At 42.7% G+C, this 23555-nt stretch overlaps 1 protein-coding gene across 5 annotated transcripts in view; it reads left to right on the forward strand.

Moving 5' to 3' along the window:
- Positions 1 to 23555, forward strand: part of ADAMTSL3 (ADAMTS like 3) — a 279327-nt gene that overhangs the window by 169898 nt on the left and 85874 nt on the right. For all 5 annotated transcript variants that reach the window (XM_073304072.2, XM_073304073.2, XM_073304071.2 and 2 more), the window contains exon 8: positions 15626 to 15700. In XM_073304072.2, the coding sequence (XP_073160173.1) occupies positions 15626 to 15700 (75 nt within the window). The remainder of the gene's footprint in view (positions 1 to 15625; positions 15701 to 23555) is intronic.

The raw sequence follows: 23555 nt of genomic DNA on the forward strand, positions 1-23555 counted from the left end.
GGCGGAGTGACAGTCTAGCCCCTCTGAAATCAGAGAGATCAGTGCAAGTATGAACAGACATTTTAGCAATGATCAAGAGTGGAGTAACTGCCCATCTTGGAGGACTACACCAATTGTCGCGTTTCGGGGTTAATCATTGTAATTCAGCCTGTGAACAGTTCACTATCAATAAGATTTGGAAAGAGTTGTTGTACGTAAAGTCATATGTAATACCTGTTGCAGGAGCTCTAAATATTTTTATGCTGTTTGTGTCATAGCTCGTATATTACACTTGCTTAAATGTGAACGTAATTTGAAATATATTAGTTTGTCTTGGTGATGCACATTACATTACATTGTGATGACGTAGATTGGGCTGTAAAATTTCATGCCAGAGCTTCCCCAACACTGTGATTTATATTTCATGTTATTTGACAATTATGTATAGCGAATGTAACAAAATTTTGAAAAGGGACACGTTTGTTGCAATACTTTTTAGGGTCAAGGAATTCTTTTCTAGAAGACAAAAGCACATAATTTATTTGTCTGCACTGGTGATTGCTAGTGCTACCTTCTGACTCAGTAGAGACACAGGCATATTTCTTGGAGTGGAGGAGTTTATTGAGTAATTTAGGGTTCTGAATGTGTTCATCATGAAACATTGAACAGGTGTGATTAATGTTCATGTAGAGCAAAACAGCAGCTCATTTGACTGTTCTCTTCACTCTACGCACTGCTCATTGTGCTGAATGCTCATTTCACTAGACTGGTTGCCCCCAGTAAACAGAGCAAATTCTGTTTAATTTAGCAGGAAGAAAAATGGTAATTATTACAAAACCAAATGTTTTTTATGTAATCAAAACAGGACATTTCAGGTGTCCCCAAGCAAGTTCTTGGGACATTTGGACTTCATATGAAAAATCAAGACATATGGCCTCTTTATGCATGGCCAAACTTTGTTCTCAGTTGTACCTCTCCAATTCCCTTCACTTCCATGGGGTTTGCAATGGATGTAACTGAGAATAGAATTTGGCCCAACATTTCTAAGTAAAGTCTATTTTTGATTCTCTGATGCATCCTAGCACAACTCTGACATAGTGAACAGTGGCAGCCAGAAGGCGTAGGCTGTGGCTTCCTGACCCCCAGCCTCTTAGCCCCAGTGGAAGTCAGAGTGGCAGGAGGCCTATTCTATGCTGCTGGCATAAGCTCTGCACAGTGTGAATTGTCTAGGGCAGGGGCAGGCAAACTTTTTGGCCTGAGGGCCACATCGGGTTTCCAAAATTGTATGGAGGGCCGGTCTCCCCAAACAGCCAGGCGTGGCCCAGCCCCCGCCTCCTATCTGACCTCCCCTGCTTCTCGCCCCCTGACGGCTCCCCTGGGACTCCTGCCCCGTCCAATCCCCCCCCCATTGCCTGATCTCCCCCCCCCACCCCCGGGACTCCTACCCCATCCACCACCCCCTGCTCCCTGTCCCCTGAGCACTCCCGGAACCCCACCCCTGACTTCCCCCTGCCACCCCATCCAACCCCCGCTCTCATTCCTGACTTTCCCCCTGGGACCCCTGCCCTATCCAACCACCCCTTCTCCCTGTTCCCTGACTGCCTCCGGAACCATTGCCCCTGATTGCCCCCCGCTGCCCCATCCAACCTCCCCTCTCCTTCCTGACTACCCCCCGGGGACCCCTGCCCCATTGAACCCCCCTGTTCCCCACTCTCTGACTGCCCTGACCTCTGTCCACACCCACATCCCCGGACCACCACCCCCAACTTCCCTGCCCTCTATCCAACCCCCCCTGCTCCCTGCCCCCTTACCGCGCTGCCTGGAGCACCAGTGGCTGGCGGCGCTCCAGCCGCACCACCCAGAGCACCGGGTCAGACTGTGGCTCTGCAACTGCGCTGCCCGGCCTCCCAGAGCCTTGCGCCGAGGCTGCAGGGGAGGAGGGAAAGTGAGGGACGGGCTGGGGGCTAGCCTCCCGGGACAGGAGCTCGGGGCCGGGTCCTGTGGGCCGTCGTTTGCCCACCTCTGGTGTAGGAGTAAAACCCAGGTGGTTTAAATGCACTTTGTGCCACTTGAGTAGCACACAGTAAATTTGTCAGACTGAGGAATGTGGCCAGTGTGTGACAATTGAAGTAGAGTTTCAGGGTATGTTTAATAATAATAATAGAATGATATTCAAACAGAAAGTGAAATAGATTGTAAAATGTACCATCCCATTGGGAAACAGAATATCCTGGGCCTGGTGTGGTTGGTACTCTATACATAGGACTCCCGTTAACTTGCAAGTGAATTGTGCACATGGAAAGCTTGCAGGATTGGGCCATTTGTTTGTTTTCTGCCCAGTGACTGGCAAGAGATGATAGGAAAGTGTTCTGGTTCTGTAGCAACAGAGAAGGAAAGATTCTGGATCTGACACTAACAGGAAGTAGAATTTGAAATGGGGAGTTAATGAAATCTGGCCTTACTCAATTCATAAAAATTCTTTGTTAGCTGCAGAGTTTTAATTTTTGTCATTTTTTTCACTAAACACTTTACACAAAAGATTTTAGATGCAAACTATTATAATTTAATTTTCTCATTATTTATTATTTCTCACTGTCAATGTGCATTTTACAGTTGGTCACTGATGGTCACTTTCCAATTTCATCCCAAAACATAATTTATTTAATCACAAAACTAATTTAAATTTGACCATACTATAGCTAGGACTGGTAGGTACCGCCTATTATTAAGGTAGCCTGATACTTCCCATTACAAGGCCTTGTTTTTGGTTGCTTATAACTTTGCCAAACGATGACCATTAGGGCTGAAATTTTCCCTCCAGATATCTTTGCAATGTTCTAGTTCCTCCATGCTTTGAAGCAGGGAGTTCACATAAGTCAGAGAAGGGGCCTTTGCATCAGGGATCCCTTTTACCACCCCCGTCAAAACCTGCCCAAATTTGGCAAAGTTATAAGCCAGTGAAAAATTGCAGTTCACACATGCCCAGTAGAGAATTATTTGATTTTTAGCAGCATGGTCCCACCCATCACAGCTTCTAGTTGTAACCCTTCTGTGGCAGCAACAAGGGCCGGGTTCGATATCTAGGGGATCCATTCCAATAACACAATGCCAACCGGCTCGAGCCCCCACCCACTGACCTGGGACAAATAGGTACCACCCCCGCTGGGCGCCTCCAAGAGGCAATACTTCCCCTCTCGCAAGCACAGAGTCTGAGTGTAGCAAAAAGCTACAGAGAGAAACAATGTGGCATTATGTTGGGGAAACACCACCAACAGGATTCATAACACAACCGATGAGCAAAAAAACCCACCCCAGGCAAATTGGGGCATGCCCTTTCCCTTTGGTTCTTGAGTCCAGCAACCCCAAATCACCCAAAGTCCCAAAAGTCCAATGACGCAAAAGTCTCTGTCCCTGGTCAGGGCAGCCCCAGAGTTCGAAAGTTTATTTGCAGAGCTTTACCTCCCAACCTGGGTGGAGATGGGAGCGGGGGTCAGAGGCACCTTACATGATCTGAAGCTGACCGCCCCACAGCTCCATAGGGCTCTGCTCCGCCAGCCGCCCCACGAATGGCTTCGCTCAGCTCCGCTCTACGGCCCACAAGCAGCTCCCGCTGAACTGCTCCACCAGCCGGTCCACAAACTGCTCCACGTCCCACCAGCAGCTCCCGCCGTCCTATGAACTGCTCCACAATATATCTTCGGGCTCCTCCACTACTTAACACAACGCTCAGTGATTTCAGCTCTTAGGTGAATTCAGCATGTAGTAGGGGAGCCTCAGTGCTGGTGCACTATTAGCCCAAAGTGAGCTCAGTGGCCTGTAACTAGACTTCTAATGAAATCAAAATTAGCTCTGATATTCCACAGTGGAGAGAGGAGGAAGTGCAATTAGCATGTAAGGCCCTCACCAAGGGGCCCATGCCACCAAGTATTAATACTTGTCCCCAACCTCTCTCTATTCACACAGTTTTGGAACCCATGACCCTTGCCTAGCGAGTGCTACTTAGTTGATGGTGAGTCCCTCCATCATAACAAAAGGCCAAGTACAGTTCCAAGCACAGTTCCCATAATCAGGGTAATAACAATTTATTCTTCCTGCCCCAATAACAGAGAAACTGGGGATCCCACAGCAGCCAAAGTGACCATTTGGGCAGCTATGGCCTCTTTCTAGGCTGGGTGGGTGTGCCTATGCAAATGAGATTGGCCCCTGAAGTTCTTTTCCACAACTTGCCACACCTCACCACCAGATGTCAGGGCGGAGCTCATCCTGACAGTGCTTACATAGTGCTGATCCCTCTGTGCATGCACCAGCCCTACAGAGTGCCTTAGCATGCTCCAGCCTAAGGCTGCAGTGGATCAGAAGGATTTTCCCTGTAATTGTGCTTCCAGGTGCTCGAGGACAGGGTGGGGCTGGGCATTGGAATTGAGAGCAGAAAGCCTGTCTCTGCTGTACTCTTAATGACGCCCTGGGGACAGAAACCAGGCTGGAGGGAGGAAAAGGAGTAGAGTGGGACAAGGAGTCTAGTAAAACTGGGACGGGAGAAGGAAGAGAGAAACTCATCCTGGGTGCTGGAGGAAGGGGAAAGACTGGGAGCCTATGAGGGAAATATGGGGGACTGGGACCCAGTTGGCTTGTTGTGGGGAGAACAATGAGACTGGATGTGGAGCTGGGGAGAGAGGGGGAGATTGGGGCTGGGTGGACAAGGAAACTGGACTATGAACTAATGCAAAGAACAGGGCCAGGAGTGTAGCGGGAGAGATAGATCTGACAAGGAGCTGGGGAGACCTGTGAGTGGCTGGCCAAAGAGACTTGGAAAAGAAACCACAAAGGGTTGGGTGGGGAGACTGAGATTGGATAAGAAGTCTGGGGAGGGAGACCAGGACTGTGAGCCAGTGGGTGGGGAGGGGAGAGACAGATTGGACAAAGAGTTGGGAGGAAAACCTGGGAACGGCTGGACAAGGAGACTTGAGCTGGGTGTGGGAAGGAGAAGAAACTAGGAATCAGACAGTGAGCCTGGAGGGGAAGAATAGAACTAGCTGGGTAAAGAGACTAGTACTGGGATGAGAAGCTAGAGGAGTGGAGACTGGGACTCGATCAGCGAGAGGACTTGGGACAAAGAGACAGGTGTGAGGAAGAGACTGGACTGGGTCAGGGACAGGTTGAAAAGGACGAGGCAGAAGGAGTCAAGCTTAGAGGAAATGGCCAGAAGAGGCTATGCCCACTAGAGCGCACTTCCCTCCAGAGCTTGGAATGGAAGATTCCTAAGTCTCACTATTCCTCTTCTGTCAGCACATATCTGTGAAACCCTCTGGCAAAGTATCTCATCCCCCATGCTGTTCCACATGGAGCATGGTGGCCTATTACAGTCCTGCTATTAGTTACTCCTTTAAAGGCTGAAGTCTGTGCAATGCATCTAAAGATTCCACCCCTCTGATGACCCACATGGGTATCAATATAATGCCACATAATTAGGGCCCTGCCAAATTCATGGTCCACTTTGGTCAATTTCACGGTCATAGGATTTTTAAAATTGTAAATTTCATGATTTCAGCTATTTAAAACTGAAATGTCATGGTGTTGTAATTGTAGGGGTCCTGACCCATAAAGGAATTGGGGGGGGGTCACAAGGTTATTGTAGGGAGGGGTGTGGTGCTGCTACCCTTACTTCTGTGTTGCTGCTGGCGGTGGAGCTGCCTTCAGAGCTGGGCAGGCGGAGAGCGGTGGCTGCTGGCTGGGAGCCCAGCTCTGAAGGCAGAGCTGCCATCAGGACTTGCGCAGAAGTAAGGCTGGCATGGTATGGTATTGCCACCCTTCTGCATTGCTGCCTGCAGAGCTGGGCCCTCAGTCAGCAGCCGCTGCTCTCTGGACACCCAACTCTGAAGGTAGCAGCGCAGAAGTAACAGTGGCATGGTATTGCCACCCTACTTCTGTGCTGCTGCTGGCAGGGAGCTGCCTTCAGAGCTGGGCGCCTGGCCAACAGCCACCACTCTCTGACTGCCCAGCTCTGAAAGCAGTGCAGAAATAAGGGTGTCAATACCACAACCCCCCTAAAAGAACCTTGTTACCCCTCCCCCCCCGCAACTCCCTTTTGGGTCAGGATCCCCAATTTGAGAAACACTGGTCTCCCCCAGTGAAATCTGTATAGTATAGGGTAAAAGCATACAAAAGACCAGATTTCACAGGGGGACACCAGATTTCACGGTCCATGACGTGTTTTTCATGGGGGGGTTTCATGGGCATTTTTCATGAGTGTGGAATTTTTTTCAGTTTGCTTCTTTAAAAACCTAGGAAGTTAAACATACAAAAACTGTGTTATAGGAGAATAATTACGTTGCAATTCAAGCACTCAAAAGTTAGGAAATTCCAGAATTATCAATTTCTTTCTAGGGAGTTCCTTCAGAGCAGGTTCAATTAGTGTGCAGCAAATAAGACCTGGAACAATGAGGAGTAAACAAAAGTGAGTGAGCACTGTCCATTGTGTGCACTGAATGAAGAAGGGATCTTGTGGAAAAAATAGCATATGATAATGTAATTAAACACAATATCATAATACATAATCTCAACGGGGACAAATTAAGGAAACATTAATTCTGGCATTTTCTAACTTTTGAGTTCTTGACTCATACAAAACAAATAATTGGTTTGGAAACATTGTGCCCCAGAATTCATTATGTATTTCACTTAGTAGCTCACAAAAAATGTTCAGTGCTATTTGACCAGCTCTCATTACGTAGTCTGTTATGCAGAGGAACTTTGTGTTTCTGTAAGTGGTTGCCTGAAGAAGAGTGTTTGTGTGTGTGTGTAACGCATTTTAGAATGTAAGGCTTGTTCACTGTGTGTAATGCATGAGCTGTTTTCTTCTCTTCTTTATTCCCTCCCCAAATGGAGAATGAACCAGTAACTCTACAGAGTGAAATCCATTCAGACTTTTCTAAATAGCCATACTTCTGTGAAGGAAGAACAGTCTATTACTTTCTCTTCATCGGAGTTTCTTTTGTTGGTTGGTTTGGAATTACTCTGGGACTTACGAGACTTGCTTGCTTTCCTGATCTGTCTTGGCTTGTGTAGAAAAACTCTGGTTTATGGACATTGGCTATCCCATTGTGTATTGTACATTTCATTTCCCTGAGATCCATTTGCCTGATGGGCTGCTAATTGTATGTCTTTATTCATAAAAATCAGTGAGAGAGTTTTGTTGATTTAAGTGACAGCCTGAGTCGTTATGTTCCAAATTTTAACTGGAAAAAATTCTTACTCCTATGCTAAAATTCCCTATAAAAGAGGCTGATGATACTTCTGGTAGATCTAAAACAAAGCTTGGTCTCAAACTCAACAGTGTCTGTCCTGTTTTTTAAATGTGTCTCTGTGTTGCATAGTACAGAAGCTTAGTATATAATAAGTATTTTCATTTGTAGTCTTAGGCAATGAGGTCAGTGCAAGCAGACCCCTGTGTCAATTAAATTCACCATGGGTGTGAGGATCTACCTATGCAGAGTTCATTGCAGGCTCAGAGCCTGAGCTCACTTGCCAAGCTAGTTACTTGCCACAGAATACCAGAAAGCAAGGATGCTATATAGACCCCCTGTTTTATGTTATTTGAGTATGATTTATGCTGTATATTCTGTTTGTAGATCAGCTTTTAATAATAATAATCAATAATCTCAATATAAAGGCTATATCACAGGATAATAATAATACAATTCATTTTCATTCAGATCAGTGGTCTTTATTCCTGTATCGTTCAGAATACTGCACTGCTGGGTGATTATCAAACAATTAAAAATAGCAATAAAAAAGAACACTGAATAATAACCTGTCTTTGAATTAAGAGCTACACCAAAAGTTGTCTGCCTATGCCGGATAGCTGAGACATTGCTTGAACTGAAAATAAAGGGCCAAAGCATGGCTGGTTCTTGTGAGTAGTCCCACATAAGTCAGTGGTACTACTCACGTAAGTAATCTGAGCAGGGTATGGTCTAGAAAGTAAGTCAAATGAGGGAAAGCAAACACTTCTATATTTGTCCAGCTTTCCTCTGTAAAGACATGTCATGTACTCGAGTGTAATCAGACACAATCAGAGCAGTGTAGAAGGCATCATGTAACTTGCTCCACTAATGTAATGGCCTCACTGCCTCTGCAAAGTAAAGTGTGATCCAGGCTAGGGCATCACTTAGAATACAGGGGTGAGAGCCAGGACTGATAACAAGTTGGATAGCGCCCAGCAATAGCTTGTATCAAGAGAAAGTTGTTAGGACAGTATTGGGGGCTGGTGTATTTTATTGCAATGGGAGCTGATTGGAAGCTCTTATACAACTATTAATTTAGGTTAGGGCAACTGGATTAAACCCTGCCACAAAGAGACCATTTTTCTACTCATCTTGGGTTTTGATTTTGTTAAGATAATGGTGCCCCAACATGCCAAGGTCCCAAGTGGTGTTGGCCATGAATGCACAGCCATGTAATATTTCTGTTGGACTTCTTCTTCTGTTAATTATTATTATTATAGTAGCACCCAAAGGCCTCAGTCAGGCTCAGGCACCCTTAATGTGTTAGGCTCTGTACAAACACACAGGATGATGTGGCCCCTGCCCCAGTGAGCTTTCTATCTAATTTATGACAAGATACAACATGAAAGTGAAATGATGACAATAACAGTAAAACGCGCACAGGAACGTGGGCTAGTGATGTGCACACTGGTCACTGGCTAGAACCTGACTATAAATTGCTTGTTGGTTGACATAACTGGCAGTGATACTGTGAAGTGGGTTATCTTTTCCTTCATACTGTAGTTACAGGGAATAATTGTGGGTGTAATTTTATAATAATAATTTTATAGCATAGGCAGATAATGTGATCTATAAAAAGCTATAAGCAAACAAAAAGCCCAAGATTTCCAGACAGCTACTAGAGGGGAAAAGCAGACTTGCGGTCTCTGCTGTTCAAATCATTTGACTCCAGAGATTGCACCTTCATAGCACCATAGATGTGGTGAAGTACTGGCATTCATAGGCAATATGCGGTTTGGATGTGCATTGCAATAGGATACTTAATATTCATGTTGCCGAGCTATTTAAATAAGATACACCCTAAACAATCAAGTTAGGATTTAGTAAAACAAACACTCGCAATGCTTTCATTTGTTAAATTTATCAGGTTCTGATAAGACAAAGATAGAAAAAATAAAACCTTCAGTATTTATTTCTCTCAGACTTGGATGCAGGAACTGGGATTCAAGACACCTGGGGTTTGTTCCCATCTCTGCCAGTGACTTGCAGCAAGTATCTTAACCTCTCTCTGCCTCAGTTTCCCCATCGGTGAAAAATGGGATTAATAGTCACCTAATTATTGCAAAATGCTATATAAATGTTAAAGATTATATATATATGTGAAAGAGGAGAGATTGCAGAAGTAGTCTGTATTCTCCAATGCACAATCGACAGCCAGTTCCAGTCTTGCGCATGATTCATGCCTTACTTGATGTGGAGTCATTGCTAGTGACATTAGAGCTTCCATTCATGAGCTCATAGGAGTTATGGAGTTTCATTTATCTAGTGTCCTTTATAGGAACAATATTTTTAATAATTTCAGCAACTATTCAACAGTCTAGTCACTGTCCAAAGGCAGCATGAGAATCATCTTGGTTTTTGCCTTAAACCAGTCATATGTGTTTGACTCAAAGGCTGTATCCTAACAAATACCCTAAAGCTACAATAACTTAAGCTTCTGCCGCAGGCTACGCAAATATAACAGCATTCCCAAATGTTGGTGCTATTCTGTGATTTATGTAATTTCACCCCATCCCCTACTCTAGGACATCTCTGGGGATTCTGCTTGGAGATCCAACATTAGCTTAGAAGAAGTGTCAGCAACTGGTATTTCATCGTCTTGAGTGGCACCAGTCTCAGCTGATTTTTTTCCTCTCTCTAATGATTCATTATCCTTTTTATTTTATAAAACTTGCCATAAATGTTTCAATGTTAAGGCTTGTCTGCACAGAAAGTTAGCATGAAAAAGCTAGGCTGTGATTTTGAAGTCCAGTAGCTACTCATGAACTCCGCGTGTGGGCACTTCCTTATTCTACGCTGAGAGAACCTTTTTGCAGTTTAGCTTTAGTACACGTTGAAGTGAACTAGGCTAAATGGCACAAAGGCATTTTTAGTGTGGGAATATGAGTGTCCACATAGGGAGTTAGTGCCAAATAGCTGCTGTGCTTTAAATTTACAACACTAGCTTCCTCTGTAGACAAGCCTGTAGTGAGTTCACTTTTCCACTCACAATGTATTTAACTTTTAACTATGCTGGGCTGGACCAACTTAAATTGAGCAGCTTTACTGCATTGTGTCATGCCACCCTTTCTCTGCCCCAGTCTTCAAGTTTGTAATAAGAGTGTTTCATGCAACTCCCTTTGGAAAGCATTCCAGGAGAGCATGAATATTCTAGGAGCCTTTTGTAAGTCTGCTTTATAATTAGACAGGAGAGAGACTACATTGTTCCATCACATATATTGGGAAGCTGATGAAGATAAGGATGTATTTTAGGTTCTCACTTGTATTTGCATAACAGTCTCAGAGGGGACTCAGGAATGTGGCTCCCCCATTTTCAGTCCTAGGGGAATCTGGGTGTGATCTTACTGTCGCTGAGGCTCTTTCTGAAATCCAATGTCCAAACTCCCACAGGATCATCTTAAATTATCATCTAAAATTGAAGTGATCCAATATGCTGAAAAGTGAGTGCCAAATTTATTACGTGCATCTGAATGTTGTGTGTGTTTGAGATATTTGACAGAGGATCATGACCAGTCCTTGAGCTACGACAGAAGGTGGAATATTACTCCAACACAGCAAGATGCAGGATAATGATGACTTTAAAAAAACAGGAGTCCATAAAATAAGCAGTCTCAGGCAGGAGATACAAGATGCTAGTCATGTGCGCCTTGGTTTTTAATGGGAACGGTGGTGACCTAATGCCAGGCATTTCTTTCCAGCTTTCGTGCATGGTAGTGTTATGATTTTTGGCTCATTTGATTTTCAGCTGTAGAGAAAAGCTACTAATTAACCTTCAAAGATACAGAAATAGTATAAAAATGGTTTTGGAATCTCTAAGTACAGAACCTGGAGTAGCCACTTCCTCTTAAATTTTTATAGGCGTTTGTATGCTTTTAACAGTAGGAGTCCCATTGATTTAATGGGAACTGTGCCACTGAAAAACCACTGCACACCACTTTGGAAATACAAGGGCTCGTGTTCCAGTAAGCATGTGGAGTATGTACTTTACAGTGAGAACCAGAGACTTTTTAAATTGTTAGATTTGGGGCCAGATCTTGGCTCATGCTAAGTTCCCTTTGCACTGATATAAAGCTCCCCTAAAGGCAGAGGTAGCTAAGGATTCCCATGGCATGGGGAATTCTCGGTTGATGTGGAGCTACCTAGGCTAGCTCTTTCCATATCCGCTCATCCCCTCCATTATTAATGTTACTGTAGTGCCTAGGAGCCCTAGTCATAGCCCCGGACTCCATTGTGCTAAGTACTGTATAAACCCAGAACACAAAAGATGGTCCTGTCCCCAGAGAGCTTACAATCCAAAAGCTCACACTGCTATGCCTTGCCAGCATTATTGTCCATGATCATAATATGAATTGGGAAGCCACTTATAATGAGCCCATTTCCTGAGGGCCTTCTCTAACTAATTCATTTGTTGGCTGGATACAGGGCAACCACTGGTGTAGGAAGGCTTCCAACTCCAGGAAAAGGAGCCCTGTTTGTGCATACAAGCATTACGCTTGGCCCAGTGATTTCCAGGAGTAGCTCAGGCCCAGCAGAGAAGCAGCATCATGTTCTTTCCCTGCATTCGCCACAGTAACACTGATGGTCCTTGCTTATCCTGAAATTTGCCTCTGTTGCTGGTAAGAGTGAACATTTGCCTGAGTTTCTGAATGCAGTCTCAGCTCATCATTGCCTCTGGGAGTGTCCCATTTTCAAACTCCTCAGTTTTTCTTTGGCAGCTGGAAATATTGTTTTGAGCAGCAGTAGTGGCTGGGCTGGTCCAACACATTGTTGTGTATGCCCACTTTGTCTCCCACGAGGCAAGCAAAGTCCTGTTGTGGTGCCAGCCTTCCCAAGTAGCATGCTAGCAAACTGAGCACCCCCACCAGAACTTTGGGCCATACCAGGGAACATTGCAGCAAGTGTGGAATATGCCGGAGGTTCTGCTGAAGGAATGTGAAACAGGAGCTTTCAGGATTACTTGATTGAACTAGACTAGTGAAGTGGGGGCAGAATGGCAGAAGTCATAGGGTGGCTTCGCCTGGAGCACCCTCCTTCAGCAGGCCGCAGCATGACAAGCGTGCCTGTCTTAGTTTCCCCTTTCCACGGCCAGTGCAAAGGAACATTATTTCTTTGTGTCTGATACAAAGCCTGCCTCTGGGCATAATTTATTCACATGCACCAGTGCAATACTTCCCCCAAACCTTGTAGTAAAACCAACTTCCAGTAGCCACAGTAAAGAAACCTTTTTCCTGTTCCTCTCTCCACAGACATCACCAGCAAGAGTCAATAGCAGCACTTGTTCTCAGTTCCTTTGGCCTCTGATCCAGGGCACCACTCTCTAGGACTCCCTGACTGAGATTGACCAGTCTTCCCAGTGCCCTTCACTCAAGGCTTCAGGCCTGCTCATCCTGCATGGTTCCACTCCCGCAAACCTCCCTGCCTGGGAGTCATACCCCTGTTCAGGGGATCCACCCTCCTGCAACAACCCTCTTGCTTCCAGAGTTGGCTTCTTGTGACCAAGCTGGATCTTCCCCTTTACCTTGGGGCCACTGCCCAAGCCGCCTCCTAATCAGGGGTCCCCAGCTTTGGTCAGTTTTTACCAACAGCTTTCTCCAAACTCCTCCAACTCAGTTACAGCTCTGCTTCCAAACTCAGCCTCTGCCAAGTAACTCCTGGCAGGTCTTCCTTGCTGCTTCTCTCTCCTTTGGGTTGCAAGCACCTCTCACCTGCCCCTTCCTGGTTCCCTCACGCTGTGATTTGCTAGGTCTCTGACTAACCAGGTATCCTCCTTTCTAGGGCCCCCAGACCGTCTTCTGAGCCCCAGTTGGGGTCAGCTGACCAGTCACAGGTGCACTGGCCTCTTCCCTCTTAGGGCCAGTGTCACCCTGTGATCGGCCCTTGACCCTCTTAAAAGACCAGAGTTATAGTCACCCCTAGCACACAACCCTACAAATTTGCCACTTTGAAGCACTTCACAGATTACGCCCAAAGTCTCACTGAAACCAGTGGCTCAGGGTGCTCAGTGCTTTCCAGGATCAAACCCTTCTTAGAGGCTGTGTGCCCTGACCAGGGTCTGTTTGGCTTACAAGGAGAGGTAGAGTCATCGATTAAGTGGGGTCAGACAGGCCCCTGGAAACCTGTCTTGTTTCTAATGCTGGAGGGCTCTTATTATTGTTTGTTTATTATTTGTATCACCGTAATGCCTAGTCCCGAATTCAGCAGTTATTTCATTGTATTTAAAGGTATAGTCATTCATTACCTTTTGGCTATTGATTGCAATTCAGTTGATGAAAAACCAAGAAGCAAAGAGATATTAAGTGGCTGAGTAGTTAATGTGTTTTCCAGGGCTCCTTAGCTGTATTATGGTTCTGACTGTAGTATTTTGCACGCTGATGGAATACTTATATATGAAATTAATAAGGATCACATTTCATTATGTCCAAAATAAATGGTTATATTTAAATAACCTTCCTAGAGATTGGAAATATAAAAACTGTAATGTAAGAAGGTGATTATTTCAGAAGAAAATAATTGCAGTGTTTGCTTGAAGTATCCTGAACATTTGGAAGCATTTTATACTTTATGCTAAGGAGAGGTAAACCCGAAACTGATAATTTAGCATCTACTGTAAAAAGGCCTCGTTTCACATGGAAAGAAAAAATTCTTCAATTATTTTAGGTAAAAATTATAACCCAAATATTCTCAAAATACTGTGTGAGTGTTTCTGAAGCAATGTACCACTGAACTTCAGTGAATAGTTACCATTATTTTCTTGAACCCACTACAGTGAAATCCATCTCATCAAACACATAGCATAAGGGTAGACTTATCTACAGAATCGAGTGATTGAATATGAGACTTTACTGTTCCTCTGGGTATTTGGCAATACCAGGGCAGTTTGCTAGGAGAAATGTAAAATGTGTTTATCCTACATTATGTTCATGGTTTTGTGATAACTTTGCAGGATTTGTTCTTCTTTTGCGAAAGAAAAGTTATGTTTTTTTGGTCTCTCAAGGCACTGGGCTAGCAAGCCTTATCAGATATTCACCATTCCTTTAGCCTCAGCTACATTATTTTTAACTTTCTGAGGGCCTGACGCTGTTTATATTGAATCAAATGGCAAACTTCCTATTGAATTAAATGAAAGTAGGATTAGTCTATCTTCCATCTCTCTCTACATTTTTTCATGGACTTCTGATGTAGAAACCTACTTCAATGCAACCTAATAGCACCTGGGTGTTATTGTAGGTAATTTAAAGGACAGATTAACCTGTATGGGATGTGTCTGCAGAGAGTGTCTCTGGGTAGATATTGGCCAATGTGGTTGATCTGTGCAGAAATGGGTTTGCGGCTTTATGATGTTTGGATTGGAACATGATGGATGTGGAAAGGGGCAAGGTCTAGGGGCTGTCAGGTCTCTGTGGCATCATCCCCCTCCCTTCCAGAACCTATGGGGGTTTAAAACTCAGGACAGTGTTGATCCCTTTTGCACACTGACTCTTCCTCCTTCTTTGGTGTGGCACATGATGGAGTGGAGAGGCCCAGTATCCAGAATTATTAGACCCCATGGTCTGTTGGCTTCTCCACTGGTTTGCCATTGGACCTTGGGTAAATCACAGGTTTCCCATCTATAAAATGGAGGTAGTAAGACCCACCCACCTTTGTAAAGCCCCCCCGAGATCTACAGATAAAAATAGTTATATATGTGTTAAGTGTGATTATTGTTAAGGGGTATTTCAGGCAAACAAAAGCTTTTTTCTGTTGGATTGTCCTGTTTGATGCTGGTTTGGTTTATAGTTTTAACTTGGGACTGTTCCTGGAAGGAATGATCTTATATTGCAAGTTACAAGCAGACCTTGTTATAATTTTCTCTTAACTGGTCTGTAATTGGTTAAGGGTTAGTGTTATGTAGATGATTTATTTCCTGTAAATCCTACCACTTATTAAAGTTGTGACCTGCTCTAGGAAATGAGGTGTGGGCAAAATGAAACTGAACAGCTGGGGGTATGTAAGGTTTGCCAGGGGAAACACAACTTAGCAAATCCCTTAAGTCTGTCCAGTGATTAGGAAATAAAACTAGGACAACAAAGTATAAATATGTACTTAATGTACTACTGACATTTTAGTTGTTTTTGTTAATAGAAAATAATTTACCAATAGCAGGAAAGATTTACAAGTCCATATGTAGGTCTTAATAGCTGCATAGCTCAGCAAACAGACTTGGTGTATTATACTTAATAAAATAACACATTATTTTTAATAGAAAAATTGTGGAACCTGTTAAATATTTTCTGAGACACATTTGACAGTTTTCAGTCTAGTTATGTGATGTGATAATTCCCTGGTGCAAGATGATTTCTAAAACAGTTTCTTAATTTTCCTAGGGGAAGAAATTGTGATTGCTATACCTCATGGGAGCCGCAGTGTGAGACTTACACTGAAAGGACCAGCACACCTTGGTATGAACAGTTTTATATATTATTACTAGACAGAGAATAAAACCAGAAACTTTTATCTGAGTGCATCCAACTTGAAGTGTTTTGGCAAGGTCAAAGCCTTGATTCCTCTTCCCCTTTTTAATTTTCAACCCAAATTGTTCATACAGAACATTAACATTACATTGATTTTGGCTTGTTTTCAAAGAAGTTGGTTTAAAAATCACAATGGTATGAATATATGTGTAGTTTTGGTTTCTTTATAATGCTGAACTATACAAGAATTCTTGTATAGAGTATCTAAAATAAAGTACACTGTTCACGAGACTTGGAAAAACTTCCATCAAAACTGTGTTCAGTGGAGGACTGAATGGGATTTAGATCAACCACACTTATATACACCAGTAATAGGCACTATTTACAGATCTTTGAGAGAGAGAGAGAGACGACTGGTAATCGGATTTAGAGCCCAAGTCACCAGTTCAAACCCAGAAAAGGCTGATAATGACCCAAAATGGGTTCCATGGCCTCTGTGAAATGAGTAACGTGATCTCAGACTAGTTCCCCATGGATATGTGTTACAAAACCTACCATTATTACAACTGGGATTAATAGGTACCTCTCTTGGCAGTCTTAGCATAGAGGCCAAAGAATGACTGACCATGGAGTTTTGAGGGCTTGATCCTGCAAAAGGTGTTGAGCATTCTGCCCTTGATTCATCAAAGCACTTAAGCACATGCTTAACTCTAAGTGTATGAGCAGTGTCACATCCCTAAATCTGCTGCTCAGTAAAATAAATAAATGAAAAAACAAAGTCTGAGCAAAGTTAAAGAATGCAAAGAAAACTAGTAAAGTAACTTACAAAAAGCCTATCCTGGAACAAAGCCAAAGGAGACTCCACGTGGCTCCCGCACCGGGTTTAATCCTGGGAAATGGGGAACACTGGCCAAATAAGCACCCTCTCCCACAGCTGGCCAGTGGGTGCCAGAGACTCCCAGGAGGAGAAGCTACCTAGTGTCTCCCTCACTTGCTACTGTGGCTGTCCCTCTTTCACCACCGACCTCAACAGGTTCCCCAAACAGTTGATGCAGGTGTGTGGTACTTCCTCTCTAACTGATGTATAAAATCTTTGTGTGTGTTTCCCACCTTTCATCAAGAGTTTGGTGCCTTTGTGAAGCATTTATTTTCAAATGTTTTCCGGGTGGCTCTTGGTTACATTTGTGGTTATTACTTAGAATTCATTTCTTTACAAATGAGCAGTTTTTCCATATCGAACTTATCATTTAAATGGAAAGTGTGAACATCCCCGCAGACAATGAAATAAACTTTTTAATCTGATATTTCAAACAATATTTTATTAGTGAAATTAAAATATTTTAGGGCTATTAGTCTGAATCATGATCATTAAAAGGACTTCTATTTCTGTGAGAAGTGTAAACAGTGAGAATTAAACATATTTTGCCTCCGTGTATCATGCGTTTCTTCGAAGACAGTGGTTCCGCTGTTTGTGCAGGGAAAGCCCTGGCGGGCCAGACTGGTTTGTTTACCTGCCACGTCGGCAGGTTTGGCCGATCGCAGCTCCCACTGGCCGCGGTTCGCTGCTCTAGGCCAATGGGAGCTGCTGGAAGCGGCGTGGGCTGAGGGACATACTGGCTGCCGCTTCCAGCAGCTCCAATTGGCCTGGAGCAGCGAACCATGGCCAGTGGGAGCCGTGATCGGCCGAATCTGCGGACATGGCAGGCAAACAAACCGGCCTGGCCTGCCAGGGGCTTTCCCTGCACAAGCAGCAGAACAAGTTTGGGAACCACTGGTCTAAGACAATGTCATCATGGTTTTATTTAAAAGACTTCAAATGACATTAGGTTTAAATTTTGCAGCTGAGAACATTAATGTAACCCCTGAGTGTAACTTCGAAAGGTTTCATGAATGTATAAAATAAGCTATTCTTCCTCCCATACTGTCTACAAAACAGAAACTTCTGTCAACATAAATGATATTGCTTTTTTAAAATGTTGCAAGAGCTATTTAATGCAGTGATCATGATTAGTTCATAGCAGAACTATTGTTCTCTGATTTTGTTTTAGCCTGTTTTAGTTGTTAGTACTTGTAGAAGGGAGCTGATTGTTGCCTCAGCTTCAATGAATCCAGTGGAGCCAATGTTCCCCAGCTACATTGCTATTTTTAGCACACTAGCTCCAGTTGAGCTAGCCAGTGTCTGTCTACTCATGCTGAGAAGCACACTCCCAGCTGCAGTCTAGACATACCTTTGGGGTAGAAAGCTTAAGGGAGGCTACTTTTTTTCCTCTTACCCTCTCCCCAACCAATCCCTCTGCAAATCTGGGAGGGGTCAGACACATTTAAACCATTAGCTCACACTCCACATTCATTTCACTTATAATCTTAAATATGACAAAAGTGAAAAAAGTGAGTGCTGGGCAGAAACAACAATTTTTCTCACTCTGTGGTCAAATCTTTACAGTAGAGACACTTGGAAATATGCTACTGAACAATCTGCCTGACCCCCTCCTGTGACTGAAGTGTGTTGATGTTGTAAAGGTCACTTAATGACAGAGCCAAATGCTACTCTGTTATTCTCATGCAACTCTATTGACTTCAATGGGAGTGTGTTCGCATACTTATGGGTAGAATTTTAGGAAGACTTATTTAAAATACCAGACACTGTTCTGTTATTTGAGGCTCTTTTGTCGGTTTGTTTTGGGGTAGATTCTCTCTCTCTCTCTCAGTTTTATTGCCACCCATGTCAGAGTGTCTGAGCGCCTTCTATGTAAAATCAATAGCAGTAGCCATGTTTCTAGTGGACTTCATAGAGTCTGGCATTTCTCCCTTTTAGGGAGTCAGAACTCTGTTTGGGGTACATTTTTGTGCAGAGAGGGGAGAGGAAAAGAATTGTGAGAGGTTTGGGAATGAAAGGGGGTTTTGAATTGTGATTGCCACTTATGGTGGAAAGACTTTCTCAAAGAAGAAGGCGTTGCAGCATTTTATAAAGATGATCAGACTTTGGATTTGCCTGATCTCCTCTAGAAGATAGTTCCACAGCTGGGTCTCCTTGACAGAGAATGCTATGCCCCAGCTTTCACATGTTTCATCCTGGTCTCTGTGATCTGCATTGTCCCAGAATAGCACAGCTGTCATGGTGATTCATAGACTAAAATTTGGTCTTTCATGTAGCAGGTAGCAAATTTCAAACAAAAAAGTGCTCCACAAAATTGGTTTTCTGTCGGTATCCAAGCATGCTGGAAAGAGTCCACTTTTTTTGTTTATTTTGTGAATAGTTTAAGATGTATGACATATTATGAAGCAATCAGGAGGGGACTCCATTTCACTAGTCTCTTTACTAACACATAAAGAAAAGGAGTACTTGTGGCACCTTAGAGACTAACCAATTTATTTGAGCATAAGCTTTCGTGAGCTACAGCTCACTTCATCGGATGCAACACATAAGAAACCCTAGTCCCTGTTCCCGGGAGCTTACAGTTCTCATAGCCTCACTTTTTAATGCCCGCCTTTTGTGAATAATGCAACAGGCAACAGCATTGTCACTTTGCACCTGATTGGTTTATGAAATAACATTTTTTGTTTTGTTTTGGAATAAATTATGGGTTTTCTAATAGTTGTTTAAAGAGCTTTAGAATCAAAAGAAAGACAGAGAGTCCTCTGAAAATAATCCTCCTGCAGAAGAAACAGGAAAACCAGAAGCTAATATTTTTACAAGTGGCTAATGCTAGATAACTGAGTTCATGAACTTTGGGAGAGTGAGCTTAACTAGAAGAAACTGAAAGATGCTGTATCTTTTCCCCCTTATGTAGATTTCTACTTTAGATTATGCTACTTGCATTAGTTGAACTATTAAGTATTTAGCCATACATACAAATATTTGTTTTTGTTCTTGGCTAGTATTAAAAGAAGTAGTGTGCAGTTTATAATTGGAAAAGAATAGCTGCTTTTATTCCAGGGTCCCATTTCCCCCATGTGAGAATAGTCTATGCAGAGGAGAGGAAACTCCATTAATTTAACATGTAGAATTTCCTGCGCATCCTTACGTTGGGCATGGAATAGCCATCACTTATGGATTTCCCCCTATTTAACCAACATATTCTCCTAATATCTACGCAGAAGATGGGAGATCCACACAGAGCTTCCTTGTGAACGTCCCAAGCCACTGCAGAGCTGCTGATCAGTACTGGCTCCTGTGCTGCTGAGCCCTAAGGGCTGTAGCCTGCTTCTGAAAGCACAGGGAGCCATTTTTCCAGGGGATCCCACAACCACAGCTAGCCCCACAAATTCCCCTCTGGAAAGAGAGGTTCTACGGTGTGAAGGGGGAAACAGCACAAGATAGTACAGCCCTGGGTCCTCAGCATACTTGATAAAACCCTTAAGGCACCAAAACAGGTTAACTCAGCCTTAGCCTATATAAACTTGGACTGCTTTCCTCAGAGGTTTGTCAAGGAGAGAATCTGTAGGAGCCCAGCTGGGTTTCCTACCCCATCTGACTCTCTGAAGTTAGAACTCTCCGCTCCCCACCCTGAAAGGCTCCATGGGTCAGGGCTGGGGGAGCATGCTCTGGAGGTATAGCTTCCCACTTCTGCAGGAGCACAGGGCTCAGAGTTCTTCTGAGTTTTGGGTGCGTGTTTGGTGAACTCTTTTCCTACCATTCCCTGTGGACTCCTTTCTCAGCTAGCAGTTACTTACTGTATTGAAATCAGTGGGAGCACTTGGGCAGGTAATTGTTCCCCAATAGGAATAGGGGGTTCACAATCGAAGTCTATGTGGGTAGTAACTTTATATACATACACACAGCTCTCTAGATGTGAGTGGTAAATGTAGGGCTATTCTAAATATTTGTTTTTCAGAGAGCCATTTGCTGAAGCCCCTGGAAGGTTATTTGTAGATATTTCCAGATGCCTAGATGGTAGCCTGAAAAAAAAAATCCTCAGTGTTTTACCTAAGTGTTTTCAGAGGTAATGTTATAATGTTACGTCAGTTGTTTGATTTTACTCTGTATGGGATGCTTAAGATGACAAGCAGTGGCTTAGGCTGAGTGAGAATATATTGCAGCAAAGGTTATCTATTGTGCTGTGGAACACTTCTTCATCTCACTGGGTGACACATTTCCTTGGAAAATCTGAGTAGCTAGTTCTAAGTTCAGCAGAGACCTGCCCCTGAAATACAGACTGTCTCTGCACAGCTGTATCTTACAAATTGTTAAACACATTGAATTCCTCTCTGGTGTAGCTCTGTAGACTTTAATTACATTTGCTGGCATTGCACCAAGGATGAATTTGACCCACTGTATTTTCGGGATTGTCAGTTCCTAGCCAGTATTCTCCATTTGACCTTTTTTGTAAATTGTGTTTAATTACTTTATTAAGAAAAGCTCAGAGACTGGAAACGTTAACATACTGATTTGGCTCAGCTCCTTGGATGGATTAACCTTCAGGTGTCTCACGTCTTTCTCTGATACTCGGGTGTCTTTTTTTATGCTCTTCTAAGGCCTGATTCTGAGAGGTGCTAAACACCTGCAGTTCCCATTGACTAGATCAAGAGTTGCAAGTGCTCAGCAATTTCCCTTAATGAATTTCTCTAGTGTAGCCATGTACTCAGTTCCTGAAAAATAAAAAAGTCACTGCTACCCATAAATAGGTTTTTGTCTTTTTCTTAGCAGAAGTGAACCTCAAAATGTACCAGTATCTCTGAAGCCTGTGGCACACAGTCTTTTCCCGAAATTATAGGAAAAATACTCAAATAAAAATAATAGCTGGGAAAAGACATGAGAGAGAAACTGAAATAAGAGTTAAAGTATTATAAAATATTTGTTGATCTCTCTGTGGTTATTTCTTATCTCTTCCTGGTTGTAATTGCTTAGAAAATGGGGCTTTTTAATTTCTGATCACTTTTTTGATGGCTCTCAAAATAATTATATTCAACTTCATGCTACATTTCTAACCCATGACCATGCTGGAATTGTTTTTTGGAGGAGTTTCTTTTACTGAAATTTCTATCAAAGCATGTACAGGATACCCTCACTGTTCTATCCATTAGAAGAGTAGAATACAATCTTTAGAAAGCATTTGGTGGGCACTGGTTAGATTAATACAGATTTTATACAGTTTTACACGTGTAGTTGTTCAAGGATATGACTGCTTCTTCTAAAGTGACAACTGTATGTCTCCTTTTTTGGTTAGGGATACAAGAAGCTACTTTTGAGTCTAAAAAGAGATTAGAAAATGAGAGAGGCTGCTTCAGGAATGCATCTCTTACGTGAAAAGGAGTGTCCAATAGCCATTTTCCTTACTTTTATTTATGATCTAGGTAATTCTCTAGTGTTAACAGTCCAAGAGCATCACTGCCACAGAAATTAAGTTGAAATTTACAGCTAGTCTATTAGTCAACTCCTAGCTTGGTTTTAGAAGTTTGACTTCTGCAGGAAACTCCCCTGAGACAATGCTGGTCACATGATCAGGGTAAGTATGAGCAAAATAGTAACTCTTTAAATAATTTGAGTATAATAAGTACAGTAACAAAAAGTTTTATTGTATGATACAGTACAGAATTTATTGCACCAAATGACAACACTTTCCTGCCTTGTGCCTAGATAGCCATCAAAATTCCACAACCTGTAAAATGCCAGTATTTTAGACTAACCTTTTAAAATTTAATTTAATATAACCCTGTATTTTAAGGCAATTTTAGCATAATTTCAGCTTTCCTTGCTCCTGTACAGTCTCTGAGAGTAATTTAACACTCTTGGATCTTATTTCAGTAATGGGATTAGGAATTAAGGGTCTGTTCCTGCTCTTTTTGAAGTAAATGGCAAAACTCAAACCACTTCAGTGGGAGCAGGATCAGACCCTGTCTATATCCATATTGAAGAAAACTTTAACCAAAATGCTTGGATCTGGTAATATTTTAAAGTGCCTTAACAAGCTACCTTTAATCCCTCTTGAACATAGGTATGTATTTTGTAAAGTATCCTTTTTATTATCCATCCCTTTTTTTTTTTTTTTTTTTTGCCATTTCTGTGTGACTTATGGGAAGTTGTGTGACTCAATCATGCTATAGGCTCTGATTTAAAAAAAATCTCCTTACACGGTTCTGTCTATGTACTTCATTCCTCACCTAGACACCACTGCATTCCCAGGTCTTTCTAAAACAGAATCTGAAAATGGCTATGAATCAAAGGGATTTTTTTAACTAGTAAATTAAGAAATAGGTTAATTTCTCGACACTTATTTCATTTTGGGATTTATTCAGGATTTTAATCCAAGGCTCCAGATTGGGAAGAGTTAGTATATTTACTGTGGCATATAAACTACATTTCTTCGTGAAGGGTATAGGCTCTTGTCACCAAGAGGCCTTTTAAAAAAATTATTTTCATAATTTTTATCATATAAAACATTTCTGCTAACCCACAAAGTAAACATAGATCTTAACATCTATTTCAAAGTAAGTCTTGAAGCTTTGTTTGCATGTCCACCAAGTCTCCAAAAGGGCAGATTCTATTATCTCATTAAGGCTTAGAATGGCTCAAAAAGCTATTTAAATGATGTCAATTCTTTTTAAAGAAATCTAAACTAATTAACTGTATCCCTTAAAGCAAATATTTTTATTTTTACTGTCTAGATGTAGTGAGCCAAATTATTTCCTGTTCTAACTCCACTGCTTTCAGTGGACCAGTGATGGATTTGGTCCACTGTACCTTATCCAGATTTCTCAGTTGACTCTTGCAAATGCTCTTCTTCCTGGATATTTTGTAAGACTCTAGCTTGGGCTTGTAGTAGCACCTTCACCAGGCATTATGGGAGACACTTTACAGAAGACATTCAGTGTCGGAGATTATGAAGACAGGTCCTCAACTACA

The sequence above is a fragment of the Lepidochelys kempii genome, chromosome 10 (assembly GCF_965140285.1).
Source record: "Lepidochelys kempii isolate rLepKem1 chromosome 10, rLepKem1.hap1, whole genome shotgun sequence".
Taxonomy (NCBI): domain Eukaryota; kingdom Metazoa; phylum Chordata; order Testudines; family Cheloniidae; genus Lepidochelys; species Lepidochelys kempii.